Source organism: Nasonia vitripennis, chromosome 3 (assembly GCF_009193385.2).
Source record: "Nasonia vitripennis strain AsymCx chromosome 3, Nvit_psr_1.1, whole genome shotgun sequence".
Taxonomy (NCBI): Eukaryota; Metazoa; Arthropoda; class Insecta; order Hymenoptera; family Pteromalidae; genus Nasonia; species Nasonia vitripennis.
Genome location: NC_045759.1, coordinates 9962752 through 9978344, shown reverse-complemented (window position 1 = coordinate 9978344; position 15593 = coordinate 9962752). Strand labels below are relative to the sequence as shown.

At 42.0% G+C, this 15593-nt stretch overlaps 4 protein-coding genes across 8 annotated transcripts; 2 read left to right on the top strand and 2 right to left on the bottom strand.

Moving 5' to 3' along the window:
* Positions 1–1943: 1943 nt before the first annotated feature.
* LOC100118928 (suppressor protein SRP40-like) lies at positions 1944–4747 on the top strand. Of its 2 annotated transcripts, none has more exons than XM_008215111.3 (5): positions 1944–2205; positions 2407–2613; positions 2685–2828; positions 2895–3665; positions 3860–4747. In XM_008215111.3, exons 1-5 carry the CDS (start codon positions 2188–2190, stop codon positions 4100–4102), a joined length of 1383 nt encoding a protein of 460 aa, XP_008213333.1. In that variant the 5' UTR covers positions 1944–2187; the 3' UTR covers positions 4103–4747. The 2 variants fall into 2 exon arrangements, with proteins under 2 accessions (XP_008213333.1, XP_031782110.1); XM_031926250.2 differs by having other exon boundaries at positions 3820–4747.
* On the bottom strand, positions 4626–6566 carry LOC103317396 (glycine-rich cell wall structural protein-like). The gene is made up of 3 exons (XM_008215112.4): positions 5325–6566; positions 5032–5189; positions 4626–4954 (listed from the first exon to the last, which is right to left on the bottom strand). Exons 1-3 carry the CDS (start codon positions 5337–5339, stop codon positions 4798–4800), a joined length of 330 nt encoding a protein of 109 aa, XP_008213334.1. The 5' UTR covers positions 5340–6566; the 3' UTR covers positions 4626–4797.
* Positions 6004–12371, bottom strand: LOC100119007 (condensin complex subunit 1-like). Of its 4 annotated transcripts, none has more exons than XM_031926211.2 (19): positions 12150–12371; positions 11909–12049; positions 11638–11831; positions 11419–11561; positions 11266–11347; positions 10906–11223; positions 10495–10827; positions 10260–10428; positions 9794–10182; positions 9328–9720; positions 9005–9252; positions 8811–8931; positions 8242–8747; positions 7916–8170; positions 7586–7858; positions 7369–7511; positions 6926–7306; positions 6696–6842; positions 6004–6607 (listed from the first exon to the last, which is right to left on the bottom strand). In XM_031926211.2, exons 1-19 carry the CDS (start codon positions 12265–12267, stop codon positions 6495–6497), a joined length of 4467 nt encoding a protein of 1488 aa, XP_031782071.1. In that variant the 5' UTR covers positions 12268–12371; the 3' UTR covers positions 6004–6494. The 4 variants fall into 4 exon arrangements, with proteins under 4 accessions (XP_031782071.1, XP_031782072.1, XP_031782073.1 ...); XM_031926212.2 differs by having other exon boundaries at positions 6004–6604; XM_031926213.2 differs by having other exon boundaries at positions 6711–6842.
* A 107-nt stretch (positions 12372–12478) lies between these two features.
* On the top strand, positions 12479–14896 carry LOC100679298 (neurofilament heavy polypeptide-like). Its single transcript, XM_003424221.5, has 3 exons — positions 12479–13050; positions 13136–13234; positions 13327–14896. Exons 1-3 carry the CDS (start codon positions 12964–12966, stop codon positions 14386–14388), a joined length of 1248 nt encoding a protein of 415 aa, XP_003424269.1. The 5' UTR covers positions 12479–12963; the 3' UTR covers positions 14389–14896.
* Positions 14897–15593: the final 697 nt, after the last annotated feature.

Below are 15593 nucleotides of genomic sequence, written 5' to 3'. Positions count from 1 at the left end.
CAATAAAACATGAAACGGCATGGCAAGTTACGTAGTAATTATCTTACAGCTCCGGAACGCAGAGTATGCACCGGCAACCTCTTAATTTTAAATATCGTCATATATTATTATATTTGCTTGAGAAAGCAATTCCCATCTGTATATAGCTTTGCGGCCAACTTCACGGTCCTAACACTTCCTGCGGCTAACTTAACGGTCCTTTCACATTTCGGGCTGAAGAAGAAAAACGTGATTTTAGCATTTGTAGATTATATACACTCACATATTATAAAAATAAGCATCCTTTTCACTAATATTTTTGTTGTAAATCATAGTTCAGCTCAGAAAACATTCAAATAAGCCAAAACACCTTTCCAACAGTAATTACAAGTATTTTTTTTTTGAATAATGAAAAATCCGAACACCCAATATAGAAGTAAATAGTGTCACGGGCGTCGCGGCTTCGTCTGCTTCTTAAACTCGCCTTCGTGGCGCTACCGCGCCACTTGATATCGTACTCAATATCGTATGATACTAGGGGGTAAAGGTATTTCTAGAGGGTGAAACTACTTTACAGGATTAGTATCGTAATATACTATTTTTGCTTAAAATGTATACTTTTTGATGCCTTGTCAAATGAGCGACATCTGACAACGCATATTTTGGCACTACATTTTTGGTACATTGATAAAACTACGAGGGAATTCAAACAAAATATAGAGAATAAAGAGCATAATATACGTGTCTGTACGATTCAGCCTTTTTATTGCAAAGAAAATAAATAAATAAATAAATAATACAACAGTTATATGGCCACGTCAACTCATGTATATATCTACACCATTCATTATCCAGGAAATACCGGGTACACTTTAAATCGCTTCGGAGCAGCTTCGTACCTCCTCCTAACTTCCTCGGCCTTCCTCCTCGGCGGCTCAGGCCGACGGTAGGTATTTATCAACCTATTGTAATATCCGTCAATGCCAAACGGACGTCTCTCGTACGGTTTGCTGAAACTCTGTCTCTGACCCCATCCACCACCATAGTTACTATACGTATCCCTGACAACTCGTGCCAAAACCACGTTCGGATCCAGCAAGACCTTGTCGGGCGACAACAAATCGATCGGAAGCTCCTTAGCCTTGTGCTCCTCCTCGTTCAGCGTCGTGGAGGTAGCAGGTCTCTCTGTCGTAGGTGTCAAGGTCGGCGTCGCGTCCTCGGCTGACCTTGACGGGGAGACGAGAAAAAAACACATCAGAAGCGACAACAGCTGCTTCATAATTGCTTCCATATCGAGTTCCTCGCGGAGAGAAGTATACAACTCGCTCGGTCGACCGGATAGTGATTGATTTGATCTTCTTTTGTTTATACGCGAAGCACTTTGGATGCACCGGGAGTCCTGCAGCGAGTGATGTGCGGCGTAAAGAACTGAATGTCGAGAGGATCCGCAGTGTAACTCGAGAAAGACGAGCTGCGTAGAATGATTTATATAGGCTTTGAGGCGTCGAGCGCGACGGGACTGCTAACCGCTGATAATCGACGGCAAATTGAGTGATAATCGCTTAACAAGCGGTAGAATTCCTCGAAGATTTCGTGTCTTTTTCCGTTTGTGGCACCTATTTTTTTCTCTCAACGCCCGGCGGCTCCTCGAGACGTGTCAATAATTTCGTTACGTATATTTGGAAATAAGAATAGAACTCACGCGTGAACTCTGCGAAGGTTAAAAATATCTCGCATCATTACGTTGAATGCAAATGCAAATTAATACTTGTCTGAGGCATTTCTCGATGGGGTGCGCGAGTAATTTGTGGTTTAAAGAATTCAATTTTCGTAATAGACAATCAGACGATTCCATACTCCGAGTTTTCAAGCGAAGATACATAACTATACATTTGCCTTCTGAGAAAAATCTCTTCACCCAGAAAACTTCCAGCGCCGCAAAGTAAATTCCGAGAACGCGACGAAAACAATGACGAATCAACATCGAGAGATTCGGCAATCCAGCCTCGCATCGAGCAAAACTATACGGGCCGTGCGCGTGTCTTTTAGCGGCGAAGTGCTAACGCGTCGCTCATCCAATATAAAAACTCACGGCGCACCGTTATCGTCGAGCAGAGACTTGCGCCTTTTCCGCGGGAGTGTAACCAGAAGCGCAGAGAAGGATCGCGCCTTGACCGACTGGAAAAAAACCCTTGGTGTCCCAGAAAAATGAGGAATTTCGAGCGAGTGAGTATATGTTTATCCTATATCGGTTGAAAAATATGTTTACGTTCGCGTGTAGCCGAATGTTTCCAATCGATACAATATTTTTTTTTTTTTTTTGGATTTTAAAGAAATTCAGTGCATGAATTGCGCAACGTGCTACATGCCAGGACTTTTGGGATATTTACAGGACTAATATTCATCGTTTCTCGTGGAATATTGCAGGTGAAGTGTGGGCTCGCGCTGTTGTGCGCGATTTCCGCGGCTCTGGTAAGCTGCGATGATTTCGACCAACAGAACGACACGAAGACCGTAAGCCTTGAAGATCCCGGCATCGATGCTACCGTAAAAGCTGCTCTGGAGAACGGCTCGGTTTCCGAGGTCGTCGTTAGAAAAGATTTGCTCCTCTTTCCCGTGAATGCGCCCAATTTGGTTAATACTTACTTTGAATTTTAACGATAAAACAAAAATATTTGAGAATAACGAGGCTATTTCGGAAATAGGTCATCGCGCACAGCCAAGAGATTCACGCTGTGCCGCAGCAGAACAGCAGCAACGCCACGGATGGAAAGCCTGTAGCTGCCGAAGTGGCCGAAGTCAACGAGTACAGCCTGTCGCAGTTGGTTAACAATACCGACAATGATACCGTGAGTGATCGCTTATTTCTAATATACATTCTATAAGCCATAAAAACATAAATGTTGAATTTCCAGACAAGCCAAGGCATCGCAATCCCAGCCTCGTCGTTTCCCAATGGTTCGGAAAATGATTCGGTACTGGAGCCCGGAAAGCTCCTGGAAATCGTTTCGGGCTTCAATCTCTCAAGCGGAGTGGCTACCGAAAAAGTCCCTCTCCCAAGCGAAGTGCAGGATTTCAGCCTTCCTAAGCATTCCATCGTCGAGCTGCTATCGAAATCGCTGCCGCAAGCAGATGATGCAGCGCCGATGATCGAGTCGTCGAGCGAAGCACCGAGTTACTTCGTCGGGAAGAGATCCGTCGATGATGATGACGACGACGATGAAGACGATGACAGCCAGAGCAACGATTCCGAGAGTACCGAAGACGACGACGACAGCCAATCGGATGACGCAGATTTGGAGAAGAGATCAGCAGAGTCGGACGAGAAGGATGACAGTAGCGATTCGAAAAGCGACGGAAGCAGTGCAACCAATAGTGGAAGTAGCTCCAGTACCACGACAGAAAACGTAAAAAGGTCGACCGATTCGGGAGACGATGCGGACAGCAGTAGCACGACCGAAAATGGCGCCAGTAGTACGACTGAAAGCGCAACCAATACCGGTATCGCGAAGAGGTCGATCGACTCGGACGAGGATGACAGCAAATCCGACAGCTCGGAGGAAAGTACTCAGAAAACCAGCACGAGTACCAGCAGAAAGGAAACGAAACGGTCCGCTGATGAAGACCACGACGACGACGACGACGACAGCTCGGCTTCTAATAGCACAGAATACTACGATCGCGTGGTAAGTTCGCCAACGTAAAACGATGCAATACCGATGTGTACAATTTTAATTTGAAGATATTATAGCGTAAAAGATCACTAGTATAAATAATTAATTTCTGATTCTATAATACCTAGATTAAAATTGGTATGTAAATCTATAAACCCGTTTATAGGAGTGAATCAAGACGTTGAGAACTGTCGCCTGCCTTCCAGGTCAGCAAGTCGTCAGAAACAGCCGACAGCCAGGCTGAAAGTTCGAGTGTGCAGAGAAGCGGGAAAGAAAGTTTAGTTCGCGATTCGGAGGATGACATGGACGTCGCCGAAGATATGGTCTTCAGACCTCTTTTCAGATATCGTCAGGAGACGCGGCTACGTCAGCGTTATCCCTTTTACGGAAGGTCGCGCTATTATGGAAATCGATATCGTTATAGAGCAGATGATTCGGATTACGATTGACGAATGCTGAATTCGAGCTCGATCGTGAGTTCGATATCTGCGTTTTATTATTATTCATTGTGAATTTATTAACGGCGCGTGGAACTAGAGATATAGATGACTCACGATTATTTCTATTGTTAGAATCATAAAGTTATTTGTTTCAATTATCGCTATTATGTTGTACAGAATTTTCAAGTATCCGATAACGATAATTTACAGTGACTTCATAAACGATCTGTTATTGTTTTGACGCGAGTTGAAATAATAATATGATGTATAGTTTACAAATAATGTGTGCAACGATTTACGAAGTCGAAAAACAGTCATTATTATATGTTATAATTATTTGTATTGCATTGTTAATTTGAAGAAAGTAAAATAGAATAAAATAAAATAAAATACAATAAAATATTCAAATTTTTTCCTATCATTCGATAAATCACTTTTGAGTCCCTTCAGACTCCACTGGTTTTCATAAGATATAATTAAGCATAGGTGTATAGGCAAGAAGAAGGGTGACAAATTAAAACTCTCTCTGAACTTCTGCTCTCTTAAAAATTACAGTTAAATTTATTAATCTAGTTTACACAGATATACTAATTTTACAGTCTACGTTCAAAATTGGCCACTTTTTAAAAAATAAACAATGATTATGCATGCTTATACAGTATGAGTACATGAATATCGATCAAAAAACGGATGAATAGCTGTGATCACCAGTAGTATCCACCCCAGCCTCCATAACGACCTCCCCAGCCTCCGCCGTAGTATCCTCCTCCCCAACCGTAACCCCGGCCACCCCAGCCGTGGTAGTAGGGTCGTCCGCCCCAGCCGCCGTAGTAACGTCGCCTACCCCAGCCTCCGTAGCCTCTGGAAATGCATAAAAAATGAACATTTTAAAATGTTGCTAGCAATCTTCTATTGCGACAATAATACGATCGACTCACCCCCAGAAAGTAGCGTCGGTTTCCAAATCGTCAGTCTTTTCTGCCTCCGCGTCGTGCTTATCCGGTAGTTCCACGTTCGTTATAGTTTTTACAGGATCTACGCTCGTGGGTAGAGTAGAGGCTAAGCTCGCCCATAGCGCGATGAAAACCATCAGCGTCTGTGGACGGAAAAATGAAAGTCATCATCGGTAAATTGCACCAAATGAAAAATTACACAGTAAAGGACTATATAATGCGAATGATTGTTAATTAGTTTAGCACAGTTTGCAGTCACGATCAGAGCTTGTACTCACCAAGTATCGCAGCATGTTGGAAGATTGTGTCGCGTGGGACACGAGGATGAGCCTTATATAGGTGCACCTTTAGTCTGATGCACGTATGCACTCGAAATATCCCCTCCACACATATCGTAAACATGCAGCGGAGGAAGTTTTGTTATAGCGCCAACTGCCAAGTCAACACAGGACTAACAAGGGGCTTCCCGCCGAAGTGCGTGCGAGGATATACTGCGATCTTTTATTTGCGATTCACTGCCCATACGCGGCGGCTATATGAGGATAAAATTTCATAAAATCTTCTGAGCATTGACCTTGCGCATGTAAACCCATTTTATAATGCGCGTAAAATATATGCTGCAATTAATAATGGGCTGAGAAAATATATTGTTCGTGATATTGTGTATTGAAAATGATTTTGCCCTATAGAAACATCAACTTGTGGATTACTTTGGGATGAAGGTGTCTTGTTGACCGGATGCTGGAAAATAATTGCAATATCGAAGATTTCAAATAAAATTAGCATGTATTATGTCTGGATGTTGTTGTGGCTGTTGTTGATGCTCCGCGTCATCAGATGAATATAAATATACTCGGAGACTCTAACAAAGAAGTCGACTCGAGATATGTCTGAAATACTATTCGGTAAATAAAAAAAAAGGTCGCGCTGTTTGGTCTGGAATAAGCATGAACTGTCTTTGTATTGTCATCGGTGTAGTATATCTATTATGTATCATCTTACGAATTACAAAAAGTGGCGGAATGGTTGGCTTGATTTTTGTACAATGCATCCTCGTTTAGTATGACTCATTCCAGGATGACTGTGAACGATTTTACCCCGTCAGTAGTGTGCTGCGATGCTAGGACTATAAGGAAATATGTCAATAATTTATGCGACCACGGCTAAAAGCTGCCCGTATACAGAGTGATACGTTTTTTTTATATGAATCAATTTTCTCGTGGTAATCAAGGACAATTGTTCGAAAAAGAAATGTATATGGGATATTCTATTTTCTATAGTAAATAATTTTTTTAACCATATTAATATTTTTCAACAAATCATAAATAGGAAAATTAAAAAAAATATATATTACGTCTAAATACACACACTAAATGAACTTTATAATAAAATGTGCGATTTTCCAAAAATATCTTTCTTCGCTCGTGCGAATTTCAACCATATAAATATTATTGCGAATTCTTCAGACTTGTTCTTCTCGATCGAGTTCTCTTTTCCGCCGTAGGTGTAGACATGCTTGTGTCAGCTTCGACAGCAAGTCTTCGACGTGGAGTTCTTCCTACTAATTAAAGTGAATTTCTTTGATTGAAAACAGTTTCATAATAAACCTGTACTAAAAGAGAGCTATAATTGAATCAGCATGACCGTACCCGGCGTTGCACTACCTCGCGAAGGAGTCTTTGAAGTCCTCCTTGTAGTTCGCCTACTGGGTGTTTTATCAGTGTACTCTTCCTCTGAGCCACTATTTACCGTTGAGTCATCAGCATTGGTGACAGCACCTCCTCTTCCTCTTTTAGCTGCAAAATTCAGTTGAAAAAGAATTTAGCGTTAGAACTCTTTCAAGCACACGTCCGCAACGACTCTGACACTGTATACTCACTGCTTCTATTGAAGCTTGAATTCCTGCCAATCGAAGATTGATTTCCATAATCCTCGTCCTCCTCGTCTTCCTCGTCATCTTCGTCTCGCCTCCGTCTCGCAGGCTTACTCTTCTTCACGGACTTGGGCGCGAGCTTTTTCGGTGGTGGCATAGCGTCGTTATCCGATACGAGTTTCGGTACCTGCGACTCTCCGCCCGGATTCTCTTGGTTGTGCATGGACTCGAGCAACTCTTTGATCTTGTCCTCGAGTTCGACACAAGCCATCTTGGCTTCTGGTCGACGCTTTGCCCCTTCGATTATGCTGCTCAGCGCTCGCTGCACGTCCTGGTTGTAGATCTGCTCTTTCAGCAGCGGAAGATCGTTGATCAGGATTCTTATGCCTGAATGGTTGAAATCGTTAGAATTTAGAATCAAATTTTGGTTCGATTGAACGAGTGGGTACCTTTAGCGCTGAATTTTAGCACTGAGAGGCAGTAGGACAAGTCGCGCCATTGTCGTTTGGTCGTGGCTAGTTTGAACCGACTGCACAGTTTCTCGATGATGCTGTCAACTTGCCTGTCCTTCTGCAGCAATCCTAGGATGTAGCTGAAGAGATGTAGAGAAATGAACTTAGCGAGCTTGAAAACTTTCTTTTTTTATCTAAAGAAATTTGGTATTACCTCATAATTGTTTGAAAGTCTGCTTCTGTCAGATTCAGCTCCGAATCGGACAGGCAAGACAAGACATCAGGCATGACGTTATACAGAGCGTTTCCCTTTTGCGACAGGTCCTTGAACAGCTGTTTCGTGTCCAAACGAATCGCCTCGTTTTCATCCACCATACAGAGCGCTAGATGAGCAACTTGACCCTTGACACGGATCATCTCTCCCATTATCAGGTTGGATAGCATCCGTACGCACGTGTTTCGAACCGCCAGATCCGGATCTTTGAGTCTATACGATCACATATCAGTAAATTAATAGAACTAGTAGTAAATTGCATTCACATACCGCCCATAAATGTGAGACGTCCAGGGTTCGATCTGGTTCGGAAATCTGGTCATCAGATCTGCTAACCCTATCAGGATGTTCGCCCTTATCTGTGGGTAGGCCGATCGTTCCAGTATAGTCACGAACAGCTGAAGATTGGCTTCGCAAAACTCCGAGCTTATCGTCATCAACTTGCTGAGTGCCAGAACTCCGTTAGCCTGAACGACCTCTAGTGGATACTTGTCCGGATGTTGACAGACGTCCAGAATCAGCGGCCTGAAAATCATGCGATTTTATCATTGCAAACATCTCGTAAAAAATACGTATAGCAACAAACGTCCGCCTACACGAATTTCCTCAAATATCCAGACTCGGACAGCAGTTCCTGCTCGAGAACCATATTGATATGCTCGGCGTCGGTATCATCCGCAGTGGCGCCCTCCATACCGTCCTCTTGCTCCTCTTCGTTCTTGTTTCTCCTGATCGAGCGCTGAGCACTTCCAGGTACTTGCAGGTTAATACTGCTGGATGCCGATACATTGGACACAATGGACATAAGTGAAACGTTCATGGATTTTCGCCGATGGCGCATATTGCACACGCGCGCCTTCATCTCCGACTTGAGCTCGCGAACTGTGTTGCGACGCTTCAATTCCTTGAAGATCGACTGGTCCAAGTAGACCATCTCGCGGATGCCGATGTGACCGATGAGGAAGAGAAAGCGAGACAGACTGTAGGCAGAATGTTCGACGACGGACTCTTGGGAGCTCGATGATGGGCTTCGAATGAAATTTCCTAATTTTGCTACCTGGGCCAGCACCTGCTCGGCTAGTTGGGCTGGCTGATCGGCCATCTGAAATTTGTCGAATGTTTATTTGTACATAACGTGGTTTTGTTTTTGCTGATGCTCTTTTACCTGGTAAATGACGTTTATGGCGTCCGTGGCGAACGACGTGTATCCGTTTTCTCTTTCTTCCAAGAAACTGCCGACCAGGAGGCTAGTGATTTGCTTAAACATTTCGTGATCGTTGGGATACCTGTTTGCAATAAATACAGATTTAATGTATATTTAAATACCAAATGTATAAAAAATCAACAAATTATAAATACCTGATCGGAGACTTGTCGATATCTTTAGAACAGTCTTGCTTGATAGCGAGAATAGCTCGACAAGTATCGCGAGCTAATAGCAAATCGTTTTGCGCTCTGGGACCCAGTCCGACTTTCACAAGGACGTTCAAATTATCGGTCATGATGTTCATCTCCGCTTCGGCTGCCATTCTCAGAAGCATCAGAGCCGATCGACTCTCTTCCTCTGTGGTATTCGGCAGTTTGAGCGAGAACATTTCCCACATTATCTGAAAATCATACGCGGAATTCATAAACCTGTACACAACATCGTCAACTCTTTAAAAAAAAGTAAAATAGCTCACTTGCAACGCCTCTACATCTAGCTCTTTATTACTCCTCCACGATACGACGAGCTTGGACAGCGCCGCGCTTTGTCCGGGTAACATACCATCCAGCAACTGGATGAGAGCTTTGACCGCCAGCAGAGCTTTAGCTCGACTGGTCATCTGGCTGTCCGAGTGTCCAAGATAGATCTCCTTGTAAACGTTGGCCAGGTTGTCCCGCACCGACTGGTCTTTGGAGAAAATTTGAAAGAGCGCCTTTCGAACCGCCGCCAAAGCTCCTGCTACTTGAAACTGGTAAGCTGTGCCGAGGTAAGAACAGGCTTCTATGGCATCGCTGGAGTTTATCGAGTACAGCAAGTTTTCCACTATGGGGATGCTGTTTTCGATTTGCAGTGAAAACGTGTGAGTGTTCTGCGAATGATATGGAAATTGGAATAAATACATTAGATCGATAAAACGTATCATGATACTCTTGTGTCATTACTTGCAAGTAGGCGACTAAGGTCTTCCTGACTTTCAGGGCGTTCAGCTGCTTTATCTCTTCTCGATCGGTGGTCAACTTTTCCTTCGATCTTTCTTTGTCAGCTGTCTCGTTCTCCGGTTCTTCCTCCTTGTTGTTATTGTTGGTCGGCTTGGAATTCATGAATATCTTGTACATGAACAGAAGAAGCGCCTCCTTTTTCGTCTCCTCGGATTCGTTTTTCATTTCCTTGGCGAAACCAGATTGATGAAAAATGGCATGCAAGTAGCTCACCGCTTTCATGCCTTTATCTTTTAAGATGTAACTTTGAATCTTGTCGTAACTTTCCTTGATGTTGATGTCGATGTCGTTGTGCTCTTTATTGGCATCGTCTTCATCGTTGTTATTCATAGCTGAGATTTAAATTGTAAATCATGAAGCCACCTTATTACACAAGAGACGCGTTTGTCAAAACAAACTATACACTTACTATTATCCTCTGTAAACTTATCGATGGCCTCTTCGATCATTGGCAGTTGCGTCTTCCACAGCTCTTCTTTCTCTTCTTCTACCCCAATGGTGTGATACACGTCAGTTTGAAGCTGTTTCAGATCAGCTTTTGCTTGCTCGAGGTTCTGAGAGAATTTCTCTTGATTCATCTGCAACGTCATTTTCGTTTTATCCGTAAGGATAAGCTTAAAAAAATGTTCATACGATATCGTTACCTTCGATGCAAACGGGTTATTCTGCAGTATAGCCCGGAGTAGCTGAAGGGCTTGTTTCCGAACGCTCGCGACCTTGTCCTCCAATCTCAAGATACAAGCCTGGAGTAGCTGGTTTTGTCTGGACACGGGTAACGCCCTTTCGCAGCATAGCTTCTGCCACGTCTGAAGCACCTTGGACCTGACGTACGAACTCGTATCCAAAATGTGCTCCTCCAAATAATCCAAACAATCGTCTCTTACAGCGCGCTTTTCAGCTGACAAGTCGTCGCCCGTCAGAGCGCTGGGAACGACTATTCCCAAAATACTGATCGCGCAGTTTCTCATGACGTAAGACTGGAAATCGAAATTTCCTAATGTGCATCAGATCATAATTCGAACATCGCGAAACTATTCGGTCGATCTTCAACTCACTTCGCTGCTCAGATAATCCATTATGTTGTCAATGATGGGCAGCACGATGTCGGGCTGCGCAGTGGCGACGGCTTCGAGAAAACTGCCAAAATTCCGAGCGTCCGCTTCGCCAATGTCGTTCTGAGCGATTTCCCGAGCTATTTCCTTGATCAGACCCGTGCAGCCGCATTCGGTAGCCATGAGCACGACGCCAGTCCCGATCGGCACTGCGAGTGCCTCGTGGAATTTCGCGAGTTGAATTATGCGTACTACGCAGGCTATGCCGTGGTTGTACCTCTTCACCAGTGTACCGAGGATCTGTGGGTGAAAAGAGGTGTGCTTTGTTAAAATGTATAAAACGTGAACGCTGAAAGGTTTTACCTGGAAAATGAGGGTTTGCGTGGTCTTCGACTTTATGTCCTTCGTTTTTTCGAGGATCTTGTAGCAGATCTGACTCACGGTCCTGGAACATGAAAGCGATGTATATAGGAGACGAAAATGTTTCAAATTTACCAATGAACGAAATAGTCTTACCCTACGAATGAATCTTCGACGATCGGTGGGGACCATACGTTTTTTAACGGTAATTGCAACCACCTCTGCACTGTTTCCATCACCTTTTCCCTCTGAGTCTCCCATTCTTCTTCGGTGTCTGACTTTTGCGCCGGTTTCTTGCGCTGAAGTACAAAAACATAAGATCGAATGCGAGTGGCTATTCATAGCTTTTCATGAAAGCACATGGATTCTACTCACCCTACCAGCGTTAACCATTCCATTGCTACTATTATTTTCCGCGACCAAATCCTCGATGAGACACAGTGTGGTTGACACTACGTACGCCAGCGCTTTATTCGCGAAAAGCAATTTCATTTTCTCGTTCTGTTCAACCTCCAACTCTTGCGTCTGCTCATCTCTCTTTTCCAAGTAGCCAATCAGATTCTGTAAGACTGTAATAATAACGACAGAACTTATTACCTGATTGTAATTATCGCTTACGATGAAAAAAAGATAAAAACAAAGGTACTCTTCAAAATTTTCCCGAAAAACCGGAGCAGCAGAACAAGTTCGACTTTTTTCCCATGTACGATCACAGAGAGAAACAAATCTAGCTTCTCGTGCACCAGCTCGGAAGGCTCCGTTTCCGACATCTGCTGCATATTCATAGCTGCAAGCAGACATTTTAACTCGTTTGTATTACACGCACTTTTTTTCGCTTCGGCGCGACACACACGCACACACAATACGATACGGTTTTCAAATCTTACCGTTGATTTCACGATTGAGCATCTGCAAGGGCACAGGATCCCGATGTCCGTATTGCCCGAAATACGTGCGCGTAAGTTCATCTTTATCCAGGGGTATCGAGAACTCCTTGATTATCATCTTTTACACACTGCTTTTTTCACGCTTGAAAAATCTTGATTCTACCACTAGAACGACGTCCGTTCTCGGCTGTTTACGAAGCAGAAATGATCACCTGAGGTACACACTATAGTGTTTGTATGTATCGGTAAGTATTATAGGCGTATAATATGTTTAGACAGCATCGAGTAGACATATGTCCCTACCAGTGTGTATCTGAAAAGAAATTTGTTTTCCACCTTCGATCAAAATAGCCACGTTTTGAGGAGTGAGAGTAAAATATACTTGCGCAATTTTTAATTGATTTTTATTGGATTTAACTGTGAGGTGGTGTATGAATGCGTTAAATTTTCTATTTTATCCACACACTAACATTATATATTGATGTTTTTCAAACATAATACCAACAACACAAAATAAAAGAACCCCGTAATTGCTTTTTCTCGTTGATAGCTGCTGCCCTCACAGTTATTGTCGTTTAAATTTACTAAGTACTTATCACCCTCTAAGCGACCTCAGGCTAGTCTACGTTCAAAATTGAAGCGCCTCAGTCTATAGTAGGTCTTGATAGCGTTATTGTCATATGAATCTGTTTACTTTTTCAAAAAGAAACCGGTTGATACTTTTGAGAGTTTTTAATTGGCTCTGCAAAATTCTTTCTTTAAAGTAATACACTGGTCAATACATAGTGCTTGGAGGAGATTTTTAAACAGCGAAATGGAGAGCTTTGAAAAAGCTAACAACGCCGCGACAAACACCTGTCGTAGTGATGACGTTGGTGAACCCTATCAGAGCAAGAGTAGGGTAAGTAAAAGAAAAATTTTCATTAACTGCTGAATATTCGTTATTATGAAACAACATTTACAGTTATGTTTTTATTTTTAAACAGTATGACGGGTTGGTTTATATGAGCGAGGCAAGTCAGACAGAAGACTACTGGTACGAAATGTGGACGAAATTTAATGATATTAGGCTAAACTTAACAGGAGTAAGCACTCGAAACATATTTAATATATTAATCTAGAGTATATTTTAGTATCTTTGAGCGCCGATAAAGTAATACACATATGGTTTTTATAGGAGGCGCAGATGAATCTTTTGAAAATTAAGAAATTGATTGCAGAAATTGGCAAAGTTGAGAACGAACTCAGTAACCGTCACGCAAGGTTGTTAGCGAAAAAAGTAGATAGCGGCACGCAAACTGAAAAGATGCATGATTCCACTGTGGTGCTGGATGATAGAATGCAGCAAAAAAAGGTTGAGAAACCGATCCCAGAAACGGTCAAACACCAATTAACGGTGAAGCCTCTAGAAACGGTCAAAACACCCGAAGCGTTGAAAACTCCAGGAAAAGTCGAAACCCCAGAGACGATCAACACTCCAGAAATGGGCAAACCAGTAGAAACCTTCAAAACTACAGAAACGGTCAAAACTCCCGAAGCGTTGAAAACTCCAAAAACGGTCGAAACCCCAGAAACGGTCAAACATCCATTAACGGTAAAGCCTATAGAAATGGTCAAACATCCATTAACAGTGAAGCCTCTAGAAACGGTCAAAACTCCCGAAGCGTTGAAAAATCCAGAAACGGTCAAAACCTCAGAGACGATCAACACTCCAGAAACGGGCAAACTAGTAGAAAACTTCAAAACTACAGAAACGGTAAAAACTCCCGAAGCGTTGAAAACTCCAGAAACGGTCGAAACCTCAGAAACGGTCAAACACACGTTAACGGTAAAACCTCTAGAAACGGTCAAAACTCCCGAAGCGTTGAAAACTCCAGAAACGGTCAAAACCTCAGAAACGGTCAAACACCTGTTAACGGTAAAGCTTTTAGAAACAATCAAACATCCATTAACGGTAAAGCCTCTAGAAACGGTCAAACATCCATTAACGGTGAAGTCTCTAGAAACGGTCAAAACTCCCGAAGCTTTGAAAACTCCAGGAAAGGTCGAAACCACAGAGACGATCAACACTCCAGAAACGGTCAAACCAGTAAAAACCTTCAAAACTATAGAAACGGTCAAAACTCCCGAAGCGTTGAAAACTCCAGAAACGGTCAGAACCTCAGAACCGGTCAGAACACCAAGAAGGTTTAAAATTCCAGAAACGTTCGAAATAGTGGGAGAAGCGATTTGGTTTTAGAAAAGAATGCATGGCTCAGAGAGCGGAAAAGACTCATCGAATTAAAGAGCAGTGGAAATGTTCTAAGGGACTTGTAGAAATAATAACATTTGTAAAATAGGAGCATCAAAAATTAATAATTAACGTGACATTATAAAAAATTAAAGTGCAATAACAAAATACAATTTATTTGTTTTATCAATTGATTTTTAATAAGAAATTAATAATAAATAGCCTATAATTCAGATTTATGGAATCGTCTCTGGCTCAAAATTCATGTCACAAATTTGATATTGTGTACTGACTCGCGGAGCATGCGGAGTCTGGAAAACGGACAAACGGAAAAAGTGCGCTAGTTAACTAAGTATACTTACCTCGGTCAATGTATTTCTAATTATTAAGGTATGATTATTAATTGTGACTTATAACCTATATGTAATCTTGTTTATTTATGAATTAGAAATCAATAAAATAATATGAAAATTGGAATTGTATACGCATGATAATAGAAATAAACTTTTGGAAAATAGTTCTACAGTTCTTATTATCTTTTTGACGAATTTCTTAGCTATTGACATTTAGTAATCTACGTTTACTGAGCTTACATACTGCGTTTTGTTTTGATTGGGCATTTTTTCTTTTATATTCGCTTACTATGAATGGCATGCATATCATAGGCTCTTCTTGATGATAGGACAAGCAAATTCGTTACCCGTTTTATATAAGTAAAAGCATTGATTTTAATCTTTAGAAAAGTTTAAAAACTTCAATGTATGCTTCAGATCACAGAAAACATAATTTCAAAGCATTAAATTAATCAAATATTTAAAATTTTTTGCTACTATTCAGATCAATCGACTCGATGTTTACGAATTATTTTATCTCCAAATATCTAAACATTTGTAAAATTATAAAAGTTTCGAATTTATCCTCGATCGGTATGTTACAACAAGTCGATAATCTAGAAAACCACAGCAAAAACGAAATTCTTATGGTACAAAGTAATTTCTTTCAATTTTCGAATTTCACTAGTCCACACATTAGTTTTTATTAGAATTTTATAAGAAACTGTGCTACACCGAATCGATATTGCATCGCAACAAACGAATTAACGTAAGCATCGTAAATAGACGCATATAAGTATATCGGTCGTTATGCGACAAGCGTTACTCACATCCGACACGGATTAGCGGAAGCTACCGGAAAGTGATGATGACCGCCGCCCG